At 36.4% G+C, this 20,084-nt stretch overlaps 1 protein-coding gene and 1 long non-coding RNA gene across 39 annotated transcripts in view; one reads left to right on the top strand and one right to left on the bottom strand.

The window, feature by feature from the left end:
• LOC103046516 (polymeric immunoglobulin receptor) overlaps positions 1 to 20,084 on the bottom strand; it is a 235,265-nt gene that overhangs the window by 72,468 nt on the left and 142,713 nt on the right. For 5 of the 38 annotated variants that reach the window (XM_049486333.1, XM_049486318.1, XM_049486315.1 and 2 more), the window contains one exon: positions 3,387 to 3,407. The exons of 19 other annotated variants lie outside the window; for them this stretch is intronic. In XM_049486333.1, coding sequence (XP_049342290.1) covers positions 3,387 to 3,407 — 21 coding nt within the window. Of the gene's footprint in view, positions 1 to 87; positions 382 to 3,386; positions 3,408 to 9,583; positions 9,928 to 17,851; positions 18,158 to 18,325; positions 18,635 to 20,084 lie in introns of those variants that run through there. 14 more of the 38 variants (XM_049486300.1, XM_049486313.1, XM_049486304.1 and 11 more) reach the window with 5 other exon arrangements.
• LOC125806731 (uncharacterized) overlaps positions 1 to 20,084 on the top strand; it is a 220,008-nt gene that overhangs the window by 61,979 nt on the left and 137,945 nt on the right. The window lies entirely within an intron of this gene.

Here is a 20,084-nt window from a genome sequence, read left to right as displayed (position 1 = left end):
GTGTGTGTGTGTGTTTGTGTGTGTGTGTGTGTGTGTGTGTGTGGTGTGTGTTTGTTTGTTTACACCAGAGTGACTCCAGCAGTTTACCTTTAACAGTGAGGCTGAAGGTCCTGTGCTGGTTCTGGTTTATCCAGCATGAATATGTTCCTCCATCCTCTACAGTCAGGTCTGAGATCAGTACAGAGAGGTTTCCTGGAGAGTTCTGCTTAAACGTCTGAACTCTGTCTCTGTATCTCTGATGGAGTTCAGTAGAGTCTGGTGTTCTCCACTGTACTCTTTCAGGACTGTCCTGCAGGTCAGTACAGGAGCAGGACAGAAGAACAGACTCTCCTGATGATCTGATTATTGGAACTGTCTGTTTATTCTCTGACAGAGTGCAGCCTAAATAAAAAAAAACACAACAGACATTCATTTATATTCACATCTCACAATAGTGTGGGATTGTTACTGTAAAACAGTACAGTAGTACAGTAAACACATGATGCATTAAATCTGATCTAACTGTTTACATCTGGGACCAGTATTTGGTGAGTCAAATCTGATTTGAGTTTACACAGCCCAAAAAATTTAGATCTTTGTCTCAATAAGGCATAAAATGAGATGTGAGACACTTAAGCCTGGTAATAGAGATGTGTGATATGACTAAAAATGCATTTCCTGATATACACTTTAAGACTTGTTAAAATGTGCACTATTGGATCTTAAGAAGGTTCTAAGTAGAGCTTCACACTGCTAAAAGAAGAAATGCAAGCAACAGACAAAGTGTAGAGTGGGCAATTTATTGAAAACAACAATTTAACTTTAATGGGCTGTTCATCAGCTGATCAAAAGTTTAACACCATAGCTCAAAAAAAGCACTTAAAAAAAGCAGTAATGAGTAGCTCCACCTTTCGTGATAATCACTTCAAAAACGTGTTCAAAGGTGTCCTTCTACTAAAATCCACTTTTTCTTGTTCTTAGTGAAATACTATAGGTCTCTCTGAGTTGTATATGATGCTGCACATGCAACTCTTCCTCAACCTCTATTCTGTGTAGTAGTAAGTAAAGAAAAAGTTCAGAAAAACGATTTGATCAGGAAAAGCATTGAGTTTACATCAACCCGTGAATTAGAATTCATGGCCTCGACCAACTTGGCTCGTGACCGCCCACAGGCAGAGCTGAAGACAGGTAGCCAGGAGCTAACAGTGCTAGGAAAAGCATAGCAGTTTGTTCCTGTATTATTTGTGCAAATAACACATCAGTGTTGTATGCTTTGCCCAGTAATGTATGTTTAAAACAGTTTTGTTTACACTAGTTAAAAGTAAAAATCCACCCCAGGGTTTTGTTTCTGCTGCTTTCAGGATCTCCGGTGGATTTCGCATTTTACTGAGACTCTAAGACTAGGTCAGTGGCTGAACTGCACTTAGCAGGGCATTACACAAGTTGTAAAGTAACATATGACATTACAAAGACTGTTATTAGTGTAAAAATGTCTTTATTTATTAAAACGTTTCTAACTGTTGTCTGTCTCCTGATGTTGCAATGCTGTTAGCCAATCAGAGGCGATATGTTTGCATGTTTGAATATTCATGAGCAAGAGCCCAAATCCTATCCCTCCTCTCCTCCAATGGACTAAAGCAGTGTGCATCACCTGAGCTTACAGGGCATACATTCATACTAAAAACCAAAACTAGACATTTTAAAATGAATGAAAAACAATAAAATGAGACCTTTAACAATTGTTCCCGGAGGAAAATGGACCCTAGTGTTGAAGATGGCTTAATGAAGGGCATCCACTGTCTGGAATTGATGTCCAATTTTGTAAACTTCCCTTGCTATCCATGCCCTAATGTTTTCAACTAGATTTAGATCAGGGGAAAAAGCAGGACTACAAAAATAGTGACGTTATTCTGCTTGAAGAAGTCCTTTTGTCAGATGGGTATTGTGAACTGCAGCACTGTCCTGTTTAAAAACCCAGTCAATACCACAAAGATGAGGGCCACTGCAACATCTCCACGTAGCCAGATGCTGTCTGACACACCTACACAACCTGAAGCTCCATTGTTCTTATAGAACGTTTTTTTATCAGCTGAAAAAAGCATTTTTGATTGTAAATGCAGTTGTCAATAAACTGGCTCCCCGATATCTTTTGTCTCTTGCTTCTTTTTGCATTGTAAAGATTTACATAGAATCTTCTTAAGATACAATAGGGCAACATGGCAATTTTGGTCTTTAGATTTAGATCAGGAGTGTAGGCTACTTCATATCCTGATAACGACTTATATTTTTCACAATATAGCACATTTACTATAAATTCAGTGATTTAAAAAAATAATATAAACACATGAAATACTTTTTTCTTATAACATGTTGAATTACTCAAAAAAATTAAGCACGTTTTCATATTTCATAATGTTTCTCCTTTTATCGAGAAGCTTGTTAATTAAACATAAAACATACACTATTAACTTTTACTTTTGAACTGAAATGAAATGTGCACCTAATTAAGAGTCTAACAACTTTTAATACAGTGTTTTTTTATCCTGTTCCTGTTCCCTTGTACTGCACATTTTCCAGAACTTCTCTGCTTTAACTCATATCTGCTACTCTAAAATCACGTATTAATGAACTGATAAGTTGATCAGATGTATTGGGAGAAGAAAAATCACCAGGTTTGCAGAACAGGGGGTGCAGGACCACTGTTTTCTATGAAGACAGAAGTTAATGTCTTAAATTAAAAAGCCTGCAGAAACACAAAACTGTAGTGAAGGGAAAAGTCCCAATTCCTATTTTAACATTTTGAACACTTACCCACCCTCACTTACACTTCAAACAAGACGTTAGGGTTTGGCACAAGAATTGGGACAGACAACAACATTAACACTTAGCCGTGGTTGCTGAGTTACCCTGTTCTGATAGCTGCAAAAAGACTGCTGTATTTTGCAACAGAATTCAAAATAGAGTGGAATACTAAACAATAGATGTTTTTCTACCGTCCCACAAAATATATAGTCATATTGCACAGCGCTACCTGATCATGGTGTGTATCAGTTGCCCTGGGGCATTGTGGGTAAAACTAAAACAGTTTAACAATTAGAGAGTCTTACCTTTGACCTCTAGTGGGACGTATTTCGCAGCATCATTTTCATCAGCTCTGCACAGGTATGCTCCAGAGTCGTCTTTATTCAGGTCTGAGATGAGAAGAGAGAAATTCCTGGATTTTGGTTGATCGAACATCCAAACTCTGCCGCTGTAGGATTGAGTCTCATTAGACACTGTGATCTTATCTTCAGACCCCGGCTTTGAGAAGAACCATGTGACTCTCTGAGGATTGATCTTTCTGTCTTCAGGACAAACACAGGGCAGCAGCACAGACTCTCCTGGAGATTTGATGAGACTGTTGTCACCATCATTCATCACAGAACAGCCTGTAGAGCAACAGATCCAAAATACACACAATCAGCATCACATTAACCTTAAATACACTGTGTTAAGATGTTAAACATGTTAAACATGATTTGTGGTGTAAAATGTTAACCAGGATGAAGATGCTAACAATGCAATATAGAAAATAAAGGCTATAAAAACTGACAAAAGAATCAGAGCTGAGTAACTGTAGCATCTGTACTGAACTACAGAATAATCACTTAGCCTCAGTCCCATTGCTCTTTTCTACCCCTAAACCTTGTTTTCGAGTTTAAGCCTTACCCTTGGAACAGAGTTACAAGATAAAGAGGTAAAATCCTCCCCCTAAGAATTAAGAAACCTTTCGAGCTCCTGTAGGCGACTCTGCCAGGCTGATGTGACTGAAGTGGAGCGCTAAAGTTCAGCAATCAAGTTCATTTTAGAGCATCACATGTCTTCAATAAGGTATTAAATTTATTAAAGTGTGGGAACAAGATAATTAAATTGGAGCCAGAAATTATTAATTGTTTTTTGTATATGAATGCACAAATAACTGCTTTGATCCAAGGATTATCTTTTGTAAGAAAATGGAGAGAGAATTGGTTTATTTTTATTTTAATCTTGTAATGAATTATAGTGATATTATGGAGTCTCCTGCAGTGAGACATGGAATACTTCTAAGTAAAAGACATTTAATTCTCATACTAAAAGCTGATTGGCTCAGATGCAGACAGTATGCAGACCTGTTTACCTTTATTAGGCAGTAATATTGTGCACAACCCCTGAGAGCTGCTCGCTTTGTTAGCAGTAAAGGACAAAAGAACCTTTAATAATTCGTGGCCACGCCTTAGGATTTCATTCCCACGCCTTATTAAGTCATGGCCACACATATATATTTTTTAACATGATGTCACCTTAGGGGCTCCATAAAAAGGGGGCAGGCGATGCTGCAATTAATTATAATTTACCAACCTTTACTTCCTCTGTTATGGGGAGCTGAAACTTTCCCCTTCCACCTTAAATTCTGCAGCCTCTGCCAGCTGTTTCACCATTTAAGGTGGGACAGGAAAGTTGGCTAGCCAGCTAACTACTGGGGTGAACTACTATTGTTTTTTTATGCTAATTATGAAGAAAATACCCAAAAAGACAATAAAACAATTTTTCTCAAGGAAAATACTCATATTTGTGGGTTTCATTGGTCGCTTGTGTCGCCATCTTGCCACTGATTCTCATAGTTCTCCATTTAGAGTGTTCCTTTGAAAAATCTCAGTTTAAAGGATCTTGTAAGTCCCCTATCCTACCACTCCAGCCTAACAAGAATCAGTACACCCCACCTCTAGGCGTGCCCAACAAAACAGAAGGGTGGGGGTAAGTGGAAGGGCCAAGGGGTGAATTGGGATTGGGTCTTACTGCCAACATTCACCCCTTTAGTGCTTTGGCACATAGCTTTTATTAATAAATGGTTATCTGTGAATATGGGTTGCACGACTAGTAGTTTTCACTAGTTGATTAGTTTTTAAAAAAGTAGTCAGTTAGTCAAGTAGTCATCATTTTCATAGCAAATCTTATAGCAAATTTTTAATGTGCTGTTTAATGCTAGTTTGACAACAGCAATGAATGCATGAAAAATTTAAATAATACACCCAATACACCTAATATTACACCTCGTCTCTCACAGTGAAAATGTAATTATAGAACGGAAGTGATAGACATGTTATAATATTACATTCAATTTTCTTCCTTGTGCGCTGCAGTAAACAACTTTAACCATGATTTGCTTTTACCTGATTAATCTATGGAACTCCTGCCAGTAACATGATGACTGTATGATGTGCATTTTCTCAAACCAGCTTCCACCAAAATGAATCTCTGGTAATGTTTGATTTACCTCTGATATAAAGAGGGACAGCACTGTTATATTTCTTGTTGATGCCACACAGATACAGTCCTTCATCTTCTTCAGTGAGGTGGGAGATGATTAGAGATAAATCTCCTGCAGGATTCTGAGTCAGTCTCTGAACTCTGCCTCTGTATCTCTGACTCTTACTGTCCTCTGGAAACACTGAGTAGTCAGCTCTGTATAAGCCTTGCATGATCATCTTGTTATATCCCCACATCAGTGTGTTTGGGTTGTGCTGCAGGTCTTCACAGGAGCAGGGCAGCACCACCGAATCTCCCACAGACTTAGTGATGGATCCTCTCATACCTCTCTGTACAGAGCATCCTGCAGAAACACCACACCAACATCACCTGATATTAACTGTTATTATATTATTATGATAATTCTGATTCTGAAACTAATAATACGTATTCGTTTGGGAGTACTAGCACACACACATTAACCACACATTAACCAGAACAAGATAACCAGTATGACCTAACATGCAAAAATCAGATTATATTAGTAAAGAGCTGCTTAATCAGCTAGTCTACCATCACAGGTTTAGACCGTCTCAAACCAGCTACAAACTAAATCTGAATTTAAACTGGATTATTCAGCAAAGACAGCTGGAGTTTCTGGCTGGATTTTACATTCTCATGTACATCAAAAGTGTAACTTTATTTATTAGACTAGCTTCACTTTTTAAACATTTAAAATAACATGCTAACTTGTAAATTGAATATTTTCACTCTAATAATGTGAGACATTTCTAGCTTTTTAGTGAGAGTAAATCATAGCCAATTTCTGGATTAAAACAAAAGTCAGATTTCTATAGTTTAGTAACTGTGTTAGTGTTAGTTTGCTAAATTGATAGTTTTGTAGGTCTAGACTCTCTAGTCACTAATGTATTTTGTCAGTCTCATGTATTTATGTATTTAAATGGTTTATGGGACATAACTGATTGCTATTCCTTGTGTAATATATCCTATGTTATATTTAATGTGATTTATTGTATTATTTGTTGAATCATGGATCTCTTCCAAGGTTAAAAATTACATTTACCCTTTGTAATATTTACAAACTATATTGTATTTTACTTGTATCTATCTATCTATCTATATTGTGGTTACTATTGTGTTGCTAAGTGGCTGCTAGGTGGTTGCTACGTAATGTATTTGCATAAATAAGATCAAAATGTGTGCAAATATATCGTGCAGCTATTAAAGCTAGGCTGCTATGTTATTTACATACACACACAGTACCCTCCATTCATTTCTATAGGACAAATTCAACAACTGGACAAAAATAGTACATCATATTACTGGGTGTTCTTTTTTGAAGGGGGAACAACAATGTTCACAGTTTAGCACGTAAAAATGTTTCTGAACGCTACTTATTCATCTATACCAAGATTAATATATTTTAGCTTTCTTGGCCTTTTTAAGCTAAAACTCTATATGGATAAAGTACTGAAGCACTCTATAAAAGATTGTATCTGTTTTTTGCTGAAGTAAATGTCTTTACTGTCCTGGAAATGCATTCAGTTGTGAGAATTTGATTGCATTCAGTAACCAGATCATTATTATGGTCAGGATGTTGAATGATTACTATCCCACCACATCTGAAACTCCTTAACTCATCCTAAAGCACTGCATGAAGCACCACCATTCAGGAGGACACAGATTAATGCTCCAGAGAGTCTGATTCTATTAACAAACTTCTCTACAGGATCAAAACAAACTGTAACAGCAATGTGAGCAGCTTGAAGTTGATGAATGTATTTATAAGAAAGGGTTTCGACCACTATTTAGACATACAGTGTAAATGTTTTCTGGTGAAGAGAAATATTAACCTTTAACCCAAAGTAGAAAATCTGCATACTGTTCTATATTTGCAGTTAATGTGTATGTAAATGAACAGCTGCAAATATTCACTCCCTCATACATATTCATTTATGAAGTGGTGGAAAATATGTGAGGACTGTAGTTAATTTGGTGTCAGAAAGTATAACTGAAAAAAAGAAGCTGTATGAAACTGTATGTGTGAATTACGCCTCAGTCTATGTTAAACTGATCTCAGCTGAGACTTTCATGTTTAAACACCACTGATCAAAACGTCTGTTCCTCTAAATAGTTAAATGAGTAAAAGTTGAACTGATCTCTAAAAGGGAGAAAGTTAAAGAATAAAACACTCTGCTGGTAAAAACAGCTTATCCAGCTCTTCATCAGCTTAGATTATAGTTTTATATGAGTTTGATGGTTTAGCTGATCTACAAACAGGATTAATCTGATCAAGCTACCAGTATGACTAAGCTTGACCAGCATTAAGAAGCTGCTCGACCATCATGACCAGTTTAACCAGAACACCAAACGGGTCAACCGCAATTACCAGCAGCAATAAAAATATTTAACCAGGATAATCAGCATAACAAGCATTACCAAACCGATCAACCAGCATAACCAGCATTACCAATCTGATCAACCAGCATAACCAGCATTACCAATCTGATCAACCAGCATGATGTGTACTAAGATTACTCTGAAAGGTAAATAAGCAGTAATTTATTGTTAAATAATAAATTTTAGTAACTCTACACAATTTAGGTAAAGTTTTTCTCAGTTTATGTTCAGCATTGTGAGGGTTAATGTTTGTAAAATACACATTAAATGCAAGTTATATTCAGGTGATTAAACTTAAGAATTCTGTGAATAAAAATGTGCATATTGTTAAAATATGTGTGCACAGTAAATAACCAGCAGGCATATTTGTCAAAACTTTACGTTTAGGCATGTCTGTAGGTTTTTTTTGTGAATTCTACAATTTTGTATTGTAGAAAAGTTCCTTTGAAATTAGAAGAGGTAAAGAACAAGTGTTTGATTAGGATAGTAAAGTACAACAAAAAATATAAATCTATTCTGATCATGATATTAAATTGTCCAATGATGAGATTTAGGGTCAAATGATGTCCCAAAGCTTTTAACCCCAAAGACAGTTATACTTTCCTTACATGCTCTATATCTAGCAGCGTAACTAGAACTGCTGTGCATCTGCTTTATGATCAATCAACAACCAATATTTCATGTAAAAATTAAACTATAATCAACAAAACAAAACAACACAATAATCAACAAATAAACACTCAAATTAAATGTATTAACCACCCGTGCCTCACAGCCCCTCCTCCCTGTGCTCTTTAACCCTTTAATTTACAACATGGGTCAAAAGTGACCCGACTGAATTTTAATTTTCTATATCTTAGTAATTAATGAATTCAGTCTTTCAGTATCCAAAGTATTCCTCAATTAAATTGTTTTTAATCATCATTTATTATATTTTATTACTTTATGAAGAAGCTTTTGTATTTCTACATCAGTTTTACACACACGGGTCAGACACAACCCACATTTATCATTTCACAGTTCAGCACAGCTCCAGTCTCAAAACTCAGTGCTGTTTTACAGTAACATTACCTTAAAAAGTATCCATAGTAGTGAAATATAACTGGACATAATATTTGATTTGTGAAATGGTGAATGTGGGTGGTGTCTGACCTGTGTGTGTAAAACTGATGTAAAATACAAAAGCTTTTTCATAAAGTAATAAATGAGAAGAAAAATGAAGATTTGTGCTAATAAAAAAAACATTTAGTCATACATGAATTAACATAGAAAATTAATGCAGGTCATTTTTGACCCATGTGTGCATTAGAGGGTTTTTATTCAAAAAGTAGGTAAAGTAAAAATTAAATAAGGATGTATGATGATCAAAAACAAGATAAATGAAAAATACCTTAATTTCTGAATTACTGAGTTAATATATTGGTGAGATATATCATAGAAACACTCAGCCATACATGAAGTTCCATAGAAAATGAATGCAGGTCATTTTTGACCCATGTTGCGCATTAGAGGGGTTTGCATATGTTGCACATCAAAGGGTAAAGTCACACACACACACACACACAGTTACTACAGTATAGTAGAATAGTGTTTAATAGTGTCTATTTTTGTGTTTTTTTGCTATATTTGTTTAGCTTATCTACTTGTATTCTATAATGATGTTCTTCCATTTTAGAGAAGGTTTAATAAATTTGTGATTTATCTTTACATATTGTGATTAGTACTAAAATATTATTCAGAAACACGCCTGTTAAACAAGTGTGAACATTCAGGAAAGAATACTGTCTCTCCTAAAAAGAAACATATAAGATCAGAGAGAGAGAGAGAGAGAAATACACTAATAATAACCATAAAATAACTACAATAAAACACTTTTAAACACACACACACACACACACTATTCACATGAAGAACTTACCTGAAATCTCATGCAGCACACAGTAGAGCAGATACACCCAGAGCAGCATCTTCAATCAGACGCAGATTTTTTCTTTTTGTTGGCGGCAAGCCGTTAAGAAAAATAAGGAAATAGGAGAAACATGTAAAGAGTAGAAGTTAAAAAGTAATAATTACTCCAGTAAAGTATAGATGATACAGAAATGTAAATTTCTACTGAAGTAAGATAACAGAGTAGTTGTACTTCATTACTCGACACCTCTGTTCAACTACTGTCACAGACTAAACTGACTCAGTATTAAAGTCACAGTGCTGAACAGTTCACACTCCTGATGTGAGGAATCCCTCTAGTGTTAGATTTGCATATCTAGTGTAAGAGGTGCTCACATGATGATATTAGTTATATTCACTTCCTGCCCAAAAAAAAAAAAAACCCACACACTGATATTTGATTGGAACACTTTTAGCTTTGATTACGGCTTTATTGATTTGCTGTACCATCTTTTCCACAAGCTTCTGCAATGTAGCAACATTTATTTCTGTCCAGAGTTGCGTAAATTTCTCCCAAAGATCTTGTATTAATGATGGGAGGTTTGGAGCACTGCACAAAATCTTCTTCAGCACTTCTCTCTTCTTACTCTGATGTGCACATCACTCTGAAATAGATTAAATCTGGACTCTTCAAACCACACAACCTTCTTCCATTGATCCATCAATTCTTCTCTTTAAATCATGTGGAAATGCTCTTACTTTCACTATTAAACATATCCCTAAATACTAGTATTGTTTGTTTATGATTTGATTTTTCCAAATGTTTTTTTACAATCATTCAAGATTCCTTCCTTGAAGATTATATTTCTCCACTCTCTTTTAACTTGAACATTTTTTTTACTTAATTTTAGTAGTTTTAGCCTCTAACCTTCTTAGATATTTTCACTACTTGATGCGTGCCGATAATTTGACCCTTCTGAAACAGATTAGCATCTTTTCCATGACCACAGGATGTGTATTTCCACATGGTTGTTTAACGTTTGAGAAGCTACTCACTGCATCAGTTAGAGTTAGATAACATATCTTGTTGCCAGCTGAAACATAATCACCCAAGCAGTAATTATCTAATGGGGGGCTCTTACCTCTTTACTTAAATTAAGGTGGGGACCTTTTTTGTACAGGCAGTGTATGTACTATATACTAATCTTAATAGTGAGAGTTTGGTAGGTTATTAAGATACAAACCTGTTTTGTACTAACATGGATTAATTACGCATGAAGCATCCAGCAGTTATAATGTATAATGTTTTACATTTTTGTATGTATGTATATGTTGCTAATACTGTTCCACAGTGTCCAGAAACCCCAAACGTGTCTCCTTTTTCTTACCAATTCTCCTCCTCTCCTCTGTGACCCGGAAACTCATTTTGTGACGCCTGTCCGCATGGGCGTGGTAGTGGGGGGAAAAGTGGACCTGACTACCCAGGGCCCGAGTAGGGAGAGGGGCCCATGAAAATCCTGATTTTTTTTTTCGCTCACTTTCCTTTGTTTACTGGCATGGATAGGGGCCCATTAACATAGAGGGTGTACAGGGCCCAGAATTTGCTGCTACGCCCCTGCCTGTCCGAATACCGCAGGAGACGAAAGGAACCACTTTAAATCCTCCTCGAAGAAGCTTCCAACAGAGGACACATGAGAGCATCCTACTCCGGAAGTCTTTTAGGGATTTTCGAATAACCACTGCATCCCCGCCCACAAAGCACATGAAAATGGAGAAGTTAACATCGTTTTAACAGTTTGTTAAAACGATGTTTAATCTGTTCATGCAGATTACTGCATATGCATTGGTAGAAGGCTGTGAGCAAACCTAGCAAACCTACACAATTATAAAACACTTTTTTAAGTTTAATTCACAATCAGCGCTGTTAAAATTTCTGGCATGAATAAAGAAAACAAGTGTTTTGCTGATGCAATATGACTGTCTCTGTGTTATCTAAACCATATCAGTTATTCATTAATTCACTTTAAGTCTGCTCTATAAGGAAATCTCACATAAGCATTCATTGGACAAAATATATGTGTTTAATGTTTTAAACTACATCTTACTGACAGAACGTTCAGGCTAATCAGGCTAATGTACTTTGAAGCTTGATATGCTTGTTAAAGTTATGATCTCTAGAATTTGGAATTGGGTTTATTGGTTTCTCGTTTTTTTTTTTTCTTCATATGCGGAGCTCTATCCAGAAGCCTTGATTGGCTGGGCAGGATCCAGCATGTGCTAAAAGTGAGCGTTGTGATTGGCTCAGTTAATCGGTAGTCAACATCCTATCTAAAAGGGAACAGCTGTCCAATTTTCGTAATTACAGCTCCTCTCCTTCATTCCTCCTCTCCTCTCTTCTCCTCCATTCCTCCACCTTTTTCCAGGGTAGAAGAGGAGGAGTAGGAGTAGAGGAGTAGGAGTTCTGTACACAGCTGCTGTCTTCAATTTTCTTTAGTAGCTTCTCCCTTTCTGCTTTGCAGTGCATTGTGGGATAATAAACCACACTCAAAAACCAACCATTTTAGAAATTGTATCATGAATATTTAAGTACACTCTACTTTTACACTTTGATCTATACCATGTACGACATTCTCAAAAACTTATTTAGTGACACACCTGCACTCATTCAACAACATGAAGAAAGTGAATTGTTGGCTTTCATGTAAGAATGCTGTCAGTCCTCAGAACAGACCTTCAAGATGAGAGAGGAGCCTTTTTTCTCAGGCTACGTCCACACGAACCCGGGTATTTTTAAAAACAGGTTTTTGTCTCCGTTTTGGCCTTCTGTCCACACGAAAACGGCGTTTTTGGTCACTGAAAACGGAGGTTTTCGAAAACGCCTTCCAAGGTGGAGATTTTTGAAAACTCCGCTCTAGTGGAGCTGTGTGGACGGGGAAAAATGGAGATTTTTGAAAACGCTGACGTCACCCAGCGAGTCTCTGCATGTCTGCTTTTCGTTTACGAGCTGGAGGGGACACTTTTTTCGGCGCATCAACAGCGAACTCCAGCCGTTTAAAGCATATTTACACCCAGCTGATCCAACTAATGAACTAACTGCCCTCTCTGACCGAACAGCGCAGAATTACACAGAACCAGCTTTAAACGCTGTAGCACGTTTTACCAGTGTAGCTGAGAGCAGTGATAGTGGTGTTTACTGTTCTACACGCTACTCTATCAGTATGAGCTTTAATTAAACTGATCCAGCACCACACTGGATATACTGACAGACCAGCTACACCAGCAAACTCAAAACAAATCATTTACCGTTACTGGAGCTCCTCATCCAGCCTGTTTACTCCCCAGCCTCTCTGGATTTTACAGCGGGTCAGTAATGTGGGTTACAGTGATTTGTTTATAGATTCTGATAAATTTTATTATGCAGTGAAAAAATAAGTTGTTTGGTGTTTGTTTCTCGTTGTTTAGTACATTAAGCCACGTTAAGATTCTGAAACAGGGACAGCACCTGGATTGGTTCGTTTCTCTCTGCAATGTGTGGATTAATAACATGTTCACAGCTTAATTTAACGTTATTCTCACATTACCTAATACAGCGGAGGTAACGTTACTAAAATGCGCTGTGTGCAGTTTTTCCCGTTGGTGGGACAATAAAAAAAATAAGTAGTTGTTGCTGAGGAGTGACGAGAAAACGTTCAAGTGTCTAGAGAACCCCTGTTCATTTCAGCGTTTTTGATTGGTATGGCGTTTCCGTGTGGACGGAGATATTTCTGAAAACGCTGCTCGTGTGGACGAAGATATTTTTAAAAACGGAGACAAAAACCTCAGTTTTTAAAAATATCAGGCTTCGTGTGGATGGGGCCTCAATCTTGTTCAAACAAAAATATAACATTTCAGTAAAGATGGGGGTTATTGTGTGTTTTATACCATTGCTTTGCTAAATAAAATACACTTGATTTGATGTTTTTTTTATTATAGTTAAATAAAAAAATTCACCCAAGACAGAGGCGCAATGCTGCTCGCTCTGCTGTGCTACACCCTGCTTACGCATCTCCAGCATCAAGCGGCATTTTAGAGCACTGGACAAAACTAGAAATTAATTCATATATTTTACTTTCTCAAAATGTGATCTGATGATGAGAAGCGAACGCTAACATATAGCTTTATAGATCTGTGTATTTCACTGCTGGATTCACCGGCAGTTGTATTGAAGAACTGGAATTGTGTTTTGAGATGTTTTTAAAATATAAAAAATATAAAAGCGAATTTCAGTTAAATAATAGTCAAGTGAAATAAAATAAATTAATGTTCAGTCGAACTGCTTTTCTCGTTTTATTTTTTATTTCCAAAACTGCACTTATACTTGATGTGAGAGAGAATGAGTGAGAATAAGCATCAGTTCATATTTATGTCTAACGCTCTAACAGCAAAATGTGTTTATCTGCTATGTTAAGCTACAAGTAGTAAATCGGTGTAATAAACATAAATATAAATACTTTTAAATATCAGAAAAAAATATATAACTAATATTAACTAATATTTACTGTGCATTTTTTATTTTATTTTATAATGTCAGGCTGGGGCCACTGTTAAAATATTTTATTTATATGAAGTGTGGGTAACGTTCTGCACAGTATCTCTGTGCTGTGGTTCATGTTGGCACATATATTTTTGGGGGAGGTGTGATGATATGGTCTTGAAATGTTCTTGAAGAGGAGGACATGCAGTACAGTGTGCATGTTTACAGAAGTGACAGCTTGTTCAGCACTTCCTTAAAACATCTACTTCTCCTTTTTAACAAGATTAGAAAACATTTAAATGCAAAGACCATCCTATAGAGAGAAATGTTGAGTTTCTATGGTGTTTTTTTTCTAGAAGAATTTATAAAATGTAATGTATTGTGTTATTATTGGTATTTTTTTTACGAGGATTAAGTTTTGTGGGTTTGATTTGTGTTAATGTTAGACTAATGTTAGTTAAAGCTTACTGCCTACTGTTTGGAAATGTTTTTATTTGTTTGCATCATAAAAATGTTCAGGTTAAAAGCACTTCCTGTGTTTTGGTGCATTTTTAAAAACAATCTAACCAGTTCAGAAGAGCATCCAATGCCAAATCACATCACACAGTTTGTGATCACATGAACTACATTTATTTTCTACTCATCACAGTTTAAACTCAAGACCATGAAATATTTGTTAAATTGAGGTGTACTGAAAGTAATCTTAAAACAAGGTCAGAGTGCCAATATATTTTGGGGTGGGACCTGAGATATGCTCAAAATAACAACCCCAGCCCCAGTCAGTGTATCACCAACATGAGTCTGAAGCTGCTGGTTTAAGGTGAAATTGCTTCATAAATAGTTTTTTTTTTTTATTGTTTTTAAACAAAATGCATGAAACCGTAATGATTTAATATTATTAAGCAGCACTATGTGAGATTTGGTTTTGTTTACTCCTGGACTCCCTACAGCTGGGGAGTGTTATTCACCTTTACTCCACTGCAGTAAATACAAATCAGTCTTTTAGATTAATTTGACTCATGCAGCTCCACAAACAACACATTCCAAAAATAGTATATTCCACTTTTTATTTGCTCATAAAAAATATCTTCACAATATCTTACAAATATGCGAACATAAAAAACATTATATTTTCTAAATATATTTCAATATATTTTCAATATATTTTATAATATAAAAAAGAGATTTATGTTTTGGCTGTATTTACAGGCCTATATCTAAAAGTAAATGATAGAAAACACAAAGGAAATAATAATAATTGTACAGTAAAAACTCTTAAACACTCAAAACTCTGAAATGTTGTTCTATCAGATTCAAACATCTTAAAACAGTCACTCCATTGAATTCTTTGGGTTTTTCCTCTTGGACAGTGAGTGACTTGTGGTGGTGGAGTCTGTTGATTAGTGGATGTTTTTTAGAATTCTTCATGTCCTCCAAGGCAGAACTGTCTCAGTCCTGTATGTGAAACACAAAATGAATGAGAACAGTCTGTTTACACATAGAGGAGATACTGAAGTTTAACCATTTCAGACTCTGCATCCATTACAATGGACATCATGTATTTTCTGTATTTTTAAATGTTTTGTTGCACATGATACTATATGTTAATTGGATTTATTTGCTGTATAGATTTTATAGTAGAATATTAGAGTCTTCTTTTCTGTTCATTACAGACAGAAAACAGCATTCCTACATTTTTAAGATAATTCAGGTCTGAAAGGGTTAAATGCTTGTGTCTGATACTCAAACATGTTCACAAGCCTTTTTTTGCAAGTCCAAATTAAGTCTGAAGTCTTTGTGGGGTGAGACTTCATGGACTGATGCTGAGCTAATAATGTTTGCTCACCCTCCATATGCAGCTAATGTGACTGAACTCTTCAGGTTTCAGGTTTCTGATAAAATTAGATGTATTTGAGTCTTGATTTTGATGCTGCAGATACTTCAAAATCACACCATGCTATTGGTTCTCCCATAGAAAATCTAGACCTGTACCTGTTACATTAAAGGCATAAGAAATCCAAAACTCTAAACCTGTCAGTAGATTTTTTACCTTGAAAACTAAATTCATATTTTACAAAAAACAAACATGTTTGCATAGTGCATTTAACTTAGTGTATCTTTAGGGGAACAGCAGAGTGCAGGGTCTGTTTTGGGAAGATCTAATGTATAAATGCTTACTTAGGGAGCAGCAGTGCTACAGAAACTGCATGTGTTATAAAACACTAAAGAACTAAACGTTACAAAACAGAGACTGTTAGCAGCCATGAGTTTCCTTAATATTAATACAAGAAAAATAGAAAACAAAGATTGTTCATGAATCCCAAAACAAGAGTTCAAGTTGAGTCTGTAATAAAAACATGATTTTTTTGCTTTACTGATAAAATAAGAGATTAAAGTACCTCCAATGATGATTCTGACGGTTACAAACTTTTCATTGTTGATTGTACATCTGTACAGGCCCTCGTCTTGCTTGGTCAGGTTGGAGAGAAGTAGAGAGAGATTTGCTGGATGTTTCTTGTTAAACATGTGGATTCTTCTTGCATAGCATCCTGTTTTATTGGATACTTCCATCACATCTGAGTCTACATGCTCCCATTTTATGCTAACAGGTCTGGTCTGTGGGTCAGAGCAGGAGCAGGGCAGGAGAACTGACCCTCTTGTGTATCCAACAATCAGATTCTCCTGAGAGTTTGACAGTGTACAGCCTGCAGAAACATAAAGCATTCTTAAAATGTGTGTGTGTATGTGTGTGTAAACAAGAGTGACTCCAGCATAGGGCTGCACGATATATTGTTTAAGCATCGTCATCGCGATGTGCAATCACAGTAAAAATCTCCAGTACAAAACGTCAGGATGAGTCAACATCCTCGCAGATAAAATGACTGAAATCTTACTGCTGGGGAACATCAGGTATTAACATTAAAGGAGAAATCCGGTGTGAAATGGACTTGGGTTGAAGTGAAACATGATAACGAATATTAACTTTTATTGAAAAGCCCACCTCCATTCACCCCCAACATTCTGAAAACAGTGCTTTTAGCCAATGCTTACATGAGGCTTACAATGCTAGTAATAGCAAAGAAATCACTATTTTTACACCATTAACAAGCTCTAAGTAGCTCCACATTTCATTGGTAGAATTCTGAGGGTCCTGACATTTAAAACGAGTCACTGAGAACTTTAAAAGTGCACAGATAGTATATTAAAAACACTGTTTATAAACAAGGTATCTTGAGGTAGTTTATCGGGAGCCACCATCTTGAAATTAAGTGACAATAAATTGACAGATGAGCACAAATGAATAGGTAGGATAGGGGAACAGATTGCAAAGTTAATTCTGTGGAAATGCATGAATTCCAGCTTGAGCTGAAAATAGCTGGTGACTGTCATGTGAATGTGAATGAAGAGCACCATACAACAAATTGCATAAATCTGACTTATCAGCTGTATTTTTGTTTGTTCCCATCTGTGAAATTATTGTGCCTTAATTTTAAAATGCTGTTTTAAATGTCAGAGCCCTCACAATTCTACCAATGAAGTATGAAGCTACGTTAAGCTTCCTAATGGTGTAAAATAGTGATTTCTTTGCATGGGTAATGCTATGCCCCTATCACTCGCATTGTAAGCCGGTTGGGAGCATTGGTTAAAAGCGCTGTATTTCGGAATGCTGGGGGAGAATGGAGGTGGGATTTTTGACAAATGTTTGTACTCGTTATCATGTTTCAGTACTACACCCCAAGTCCATTTCACACCAGAGTTCTCCTTTAATGGTGTATGTCAGTTTACCTTTAACAGTAAGCTTCATTGAGATGGACTTTTCATTGTTGATTGTACATCTGTATGTGCCGTTGTCTTGCTTGGTCAGGTTGGAGAGAAGTAGAGAGAGATTTGCTGGATGTTTCTCATTAAACATGTGGATTCTTCCTGCATAGCGTCCCGTTCTATTGGATACTTCCATCACACCTGAGTCTACACGCTCCCATTTTATGCTAACAGGTCTGGTCTGTGGGTCAGTGCAGGAGCAGGACAGGAGAACAGACCCTCTTGAGTATCCAACAATCTGATTCTCCTGAGAGTTTGACAGTGTACAGTCTGCAGAAACATCAAGCATTCTCATAATGTGTGTGCATGTGAATGTGTGTGTGTGTGTGTGTGTGTGTGTGTTTGTGTGTGTATGTGTATTTGTGAGTGTGTGTGTGTGTGTGTGTGTGTGTGTGTGTGTGTTTGTGTGTGTGTACAAGAGTGACTCCAGCAGTTTACCTTTAACAGTGAGGCTGAAGATCCTGTGCTGGTTCTGGTTTATCCAGCATGAATATGTTCCTCCATCCTCTACAGTCAGGTCTGAGATCAGTACAGAGAGGTTTCCTGGAGAGTTCTGCTTAAACGTCTGAACTCTGTCTCTGTATCTCTGATGGAGTTCAGTAGAGAAGAGATCTTCATGGTCTGGTGTTCTCCACTGTACTCTTTCAGGACTGTCCTGCAGGTCAGTACAGGAGCAGGACAGAAGAACAGACTCTCCTGATGATCTGATTATTGGAACTGTCTGTTTATTCTCTGACAGAGTGCAGCCTAAATTAAAAACACACACAACAGACATTCATTTATATTCACATCTTACAATAGTGTGGGATTGTTACTGTAATACAGTACAGTAGTACAGTAAACACATGATGCATTAAATCTGATCTAACTGTTTACATCTGGGACCACTAGTGGGTGAGTCAAATCTGATTTGAGTTCACACAACCCAAAAAATTTAGATCTTTGTCTCAATAAGGCATAAAATGAGATGTGAGACACTTAAGCCTGGTAATAGAGCTGTGCGATATGACTAAAAATGCATACACTGATATACACTTTAAGACTTATTAAAATGTGCACTATTGGATCTTAAGAAGGTTCTATTAGAGCATGTTTGAATATTCATGAGCAAGAGCCCAAATCCTATCCCCCCCTCTCCTCCAATGGACTAAAGCAGCGTGCATCACCTGAGCTCACAGGGCATACATTCATACTAAAAAACAAAACTAGACTTTTTAAAATGAAAAACAATAAAATGAGACCTTTAACAATTGTTCCAGGAGGAAAATGGACCCTAGTTTTGAAGATGGCTTAATGAAGGGCATCCACTGTCTGGAATTGATGTCCAATTTTGTAAACTTCCCTTGCTATCCATGCCCTAATATTTTCAACTAGATTTAGATCAGGGGAAAAAGCAGGATTACAAAAAGAGTGACGCATATTCTCCTTGAAGAAGTCCTTTGTCAGACGAGTATTGTGAACTGCAGCACTGTCCTGTTTAAAAACCCAGTCAATACCACAAAGATGAGAGCCGCTGCAACATCTCCACGTAGCCAGATGCTGTCTGACACACCTACACAACCTGAAGCTCCATTGTTCCATAGAAGGTTTTTTAATCAGCTGAAAAAAGCATTTTGTATTGTAAATGCAGTTCTCAATAAACTGGCTCCCCGATACCTTTTGTCTCTTGCTCGCATATCTTCTTTTTGCATTGTAAAGATTTACATAGAATCTTCTTAAGATACAATAGGACAACATGGCAATTTTGGTCTTTAGATTTAGATCAGGAGTGTAGGCTACTTCATATCCTGATAACGACTTATATATTTTCACAATATAGCACATTTACTATAAATTCAGTGATTTAAAAAAATAATATAACCACATGAAATACTTTTTTCTTATAACATGTTGAATTACTCAAAAAAATTAAGCATGTTTTCATATTTCATAATGTTTCTCCTTTTATCGAGAAGCTTGTTAATTAAACATAAAACATACACTATTACCTTTTACTTTTGAACTGAAATGAAATGTGCACCTTTTTTATCCTGTTCCTGTTCCCTTGTACTACACATTTTCCAGAACTTCTCTGCTTTAACTCTCCTCTGCTACTCTAAAATCACGTATTAATGAACTGATAAGTTGATCAGATGTATTGGGAGAAGAAAAATCATTAAGTGAGCAGAACAGGGGGTGCAGGACCACTATTTTCTAT

The sequence above is a fragment of the Astyanax mexicanus genome, chromosome 13, assembly GCF_023375975.1.
Source record: "Astyanax mexicanus isolate ESR-SI-001 chromosome 13, AstMex3_surface, whole genome shotgun sequence".
NCBI lineage: Eukaryota > Metazoa > Chordata > Actinopteri > Characiformes > Acestrorhamphidae > Astyanax > Astyanax mexicanus.
The sequence above is the reverse complement of the archived record's forward strand: the minus strand, read 5'-3'. Positions and strand labels throughout refer to the sequence as shown.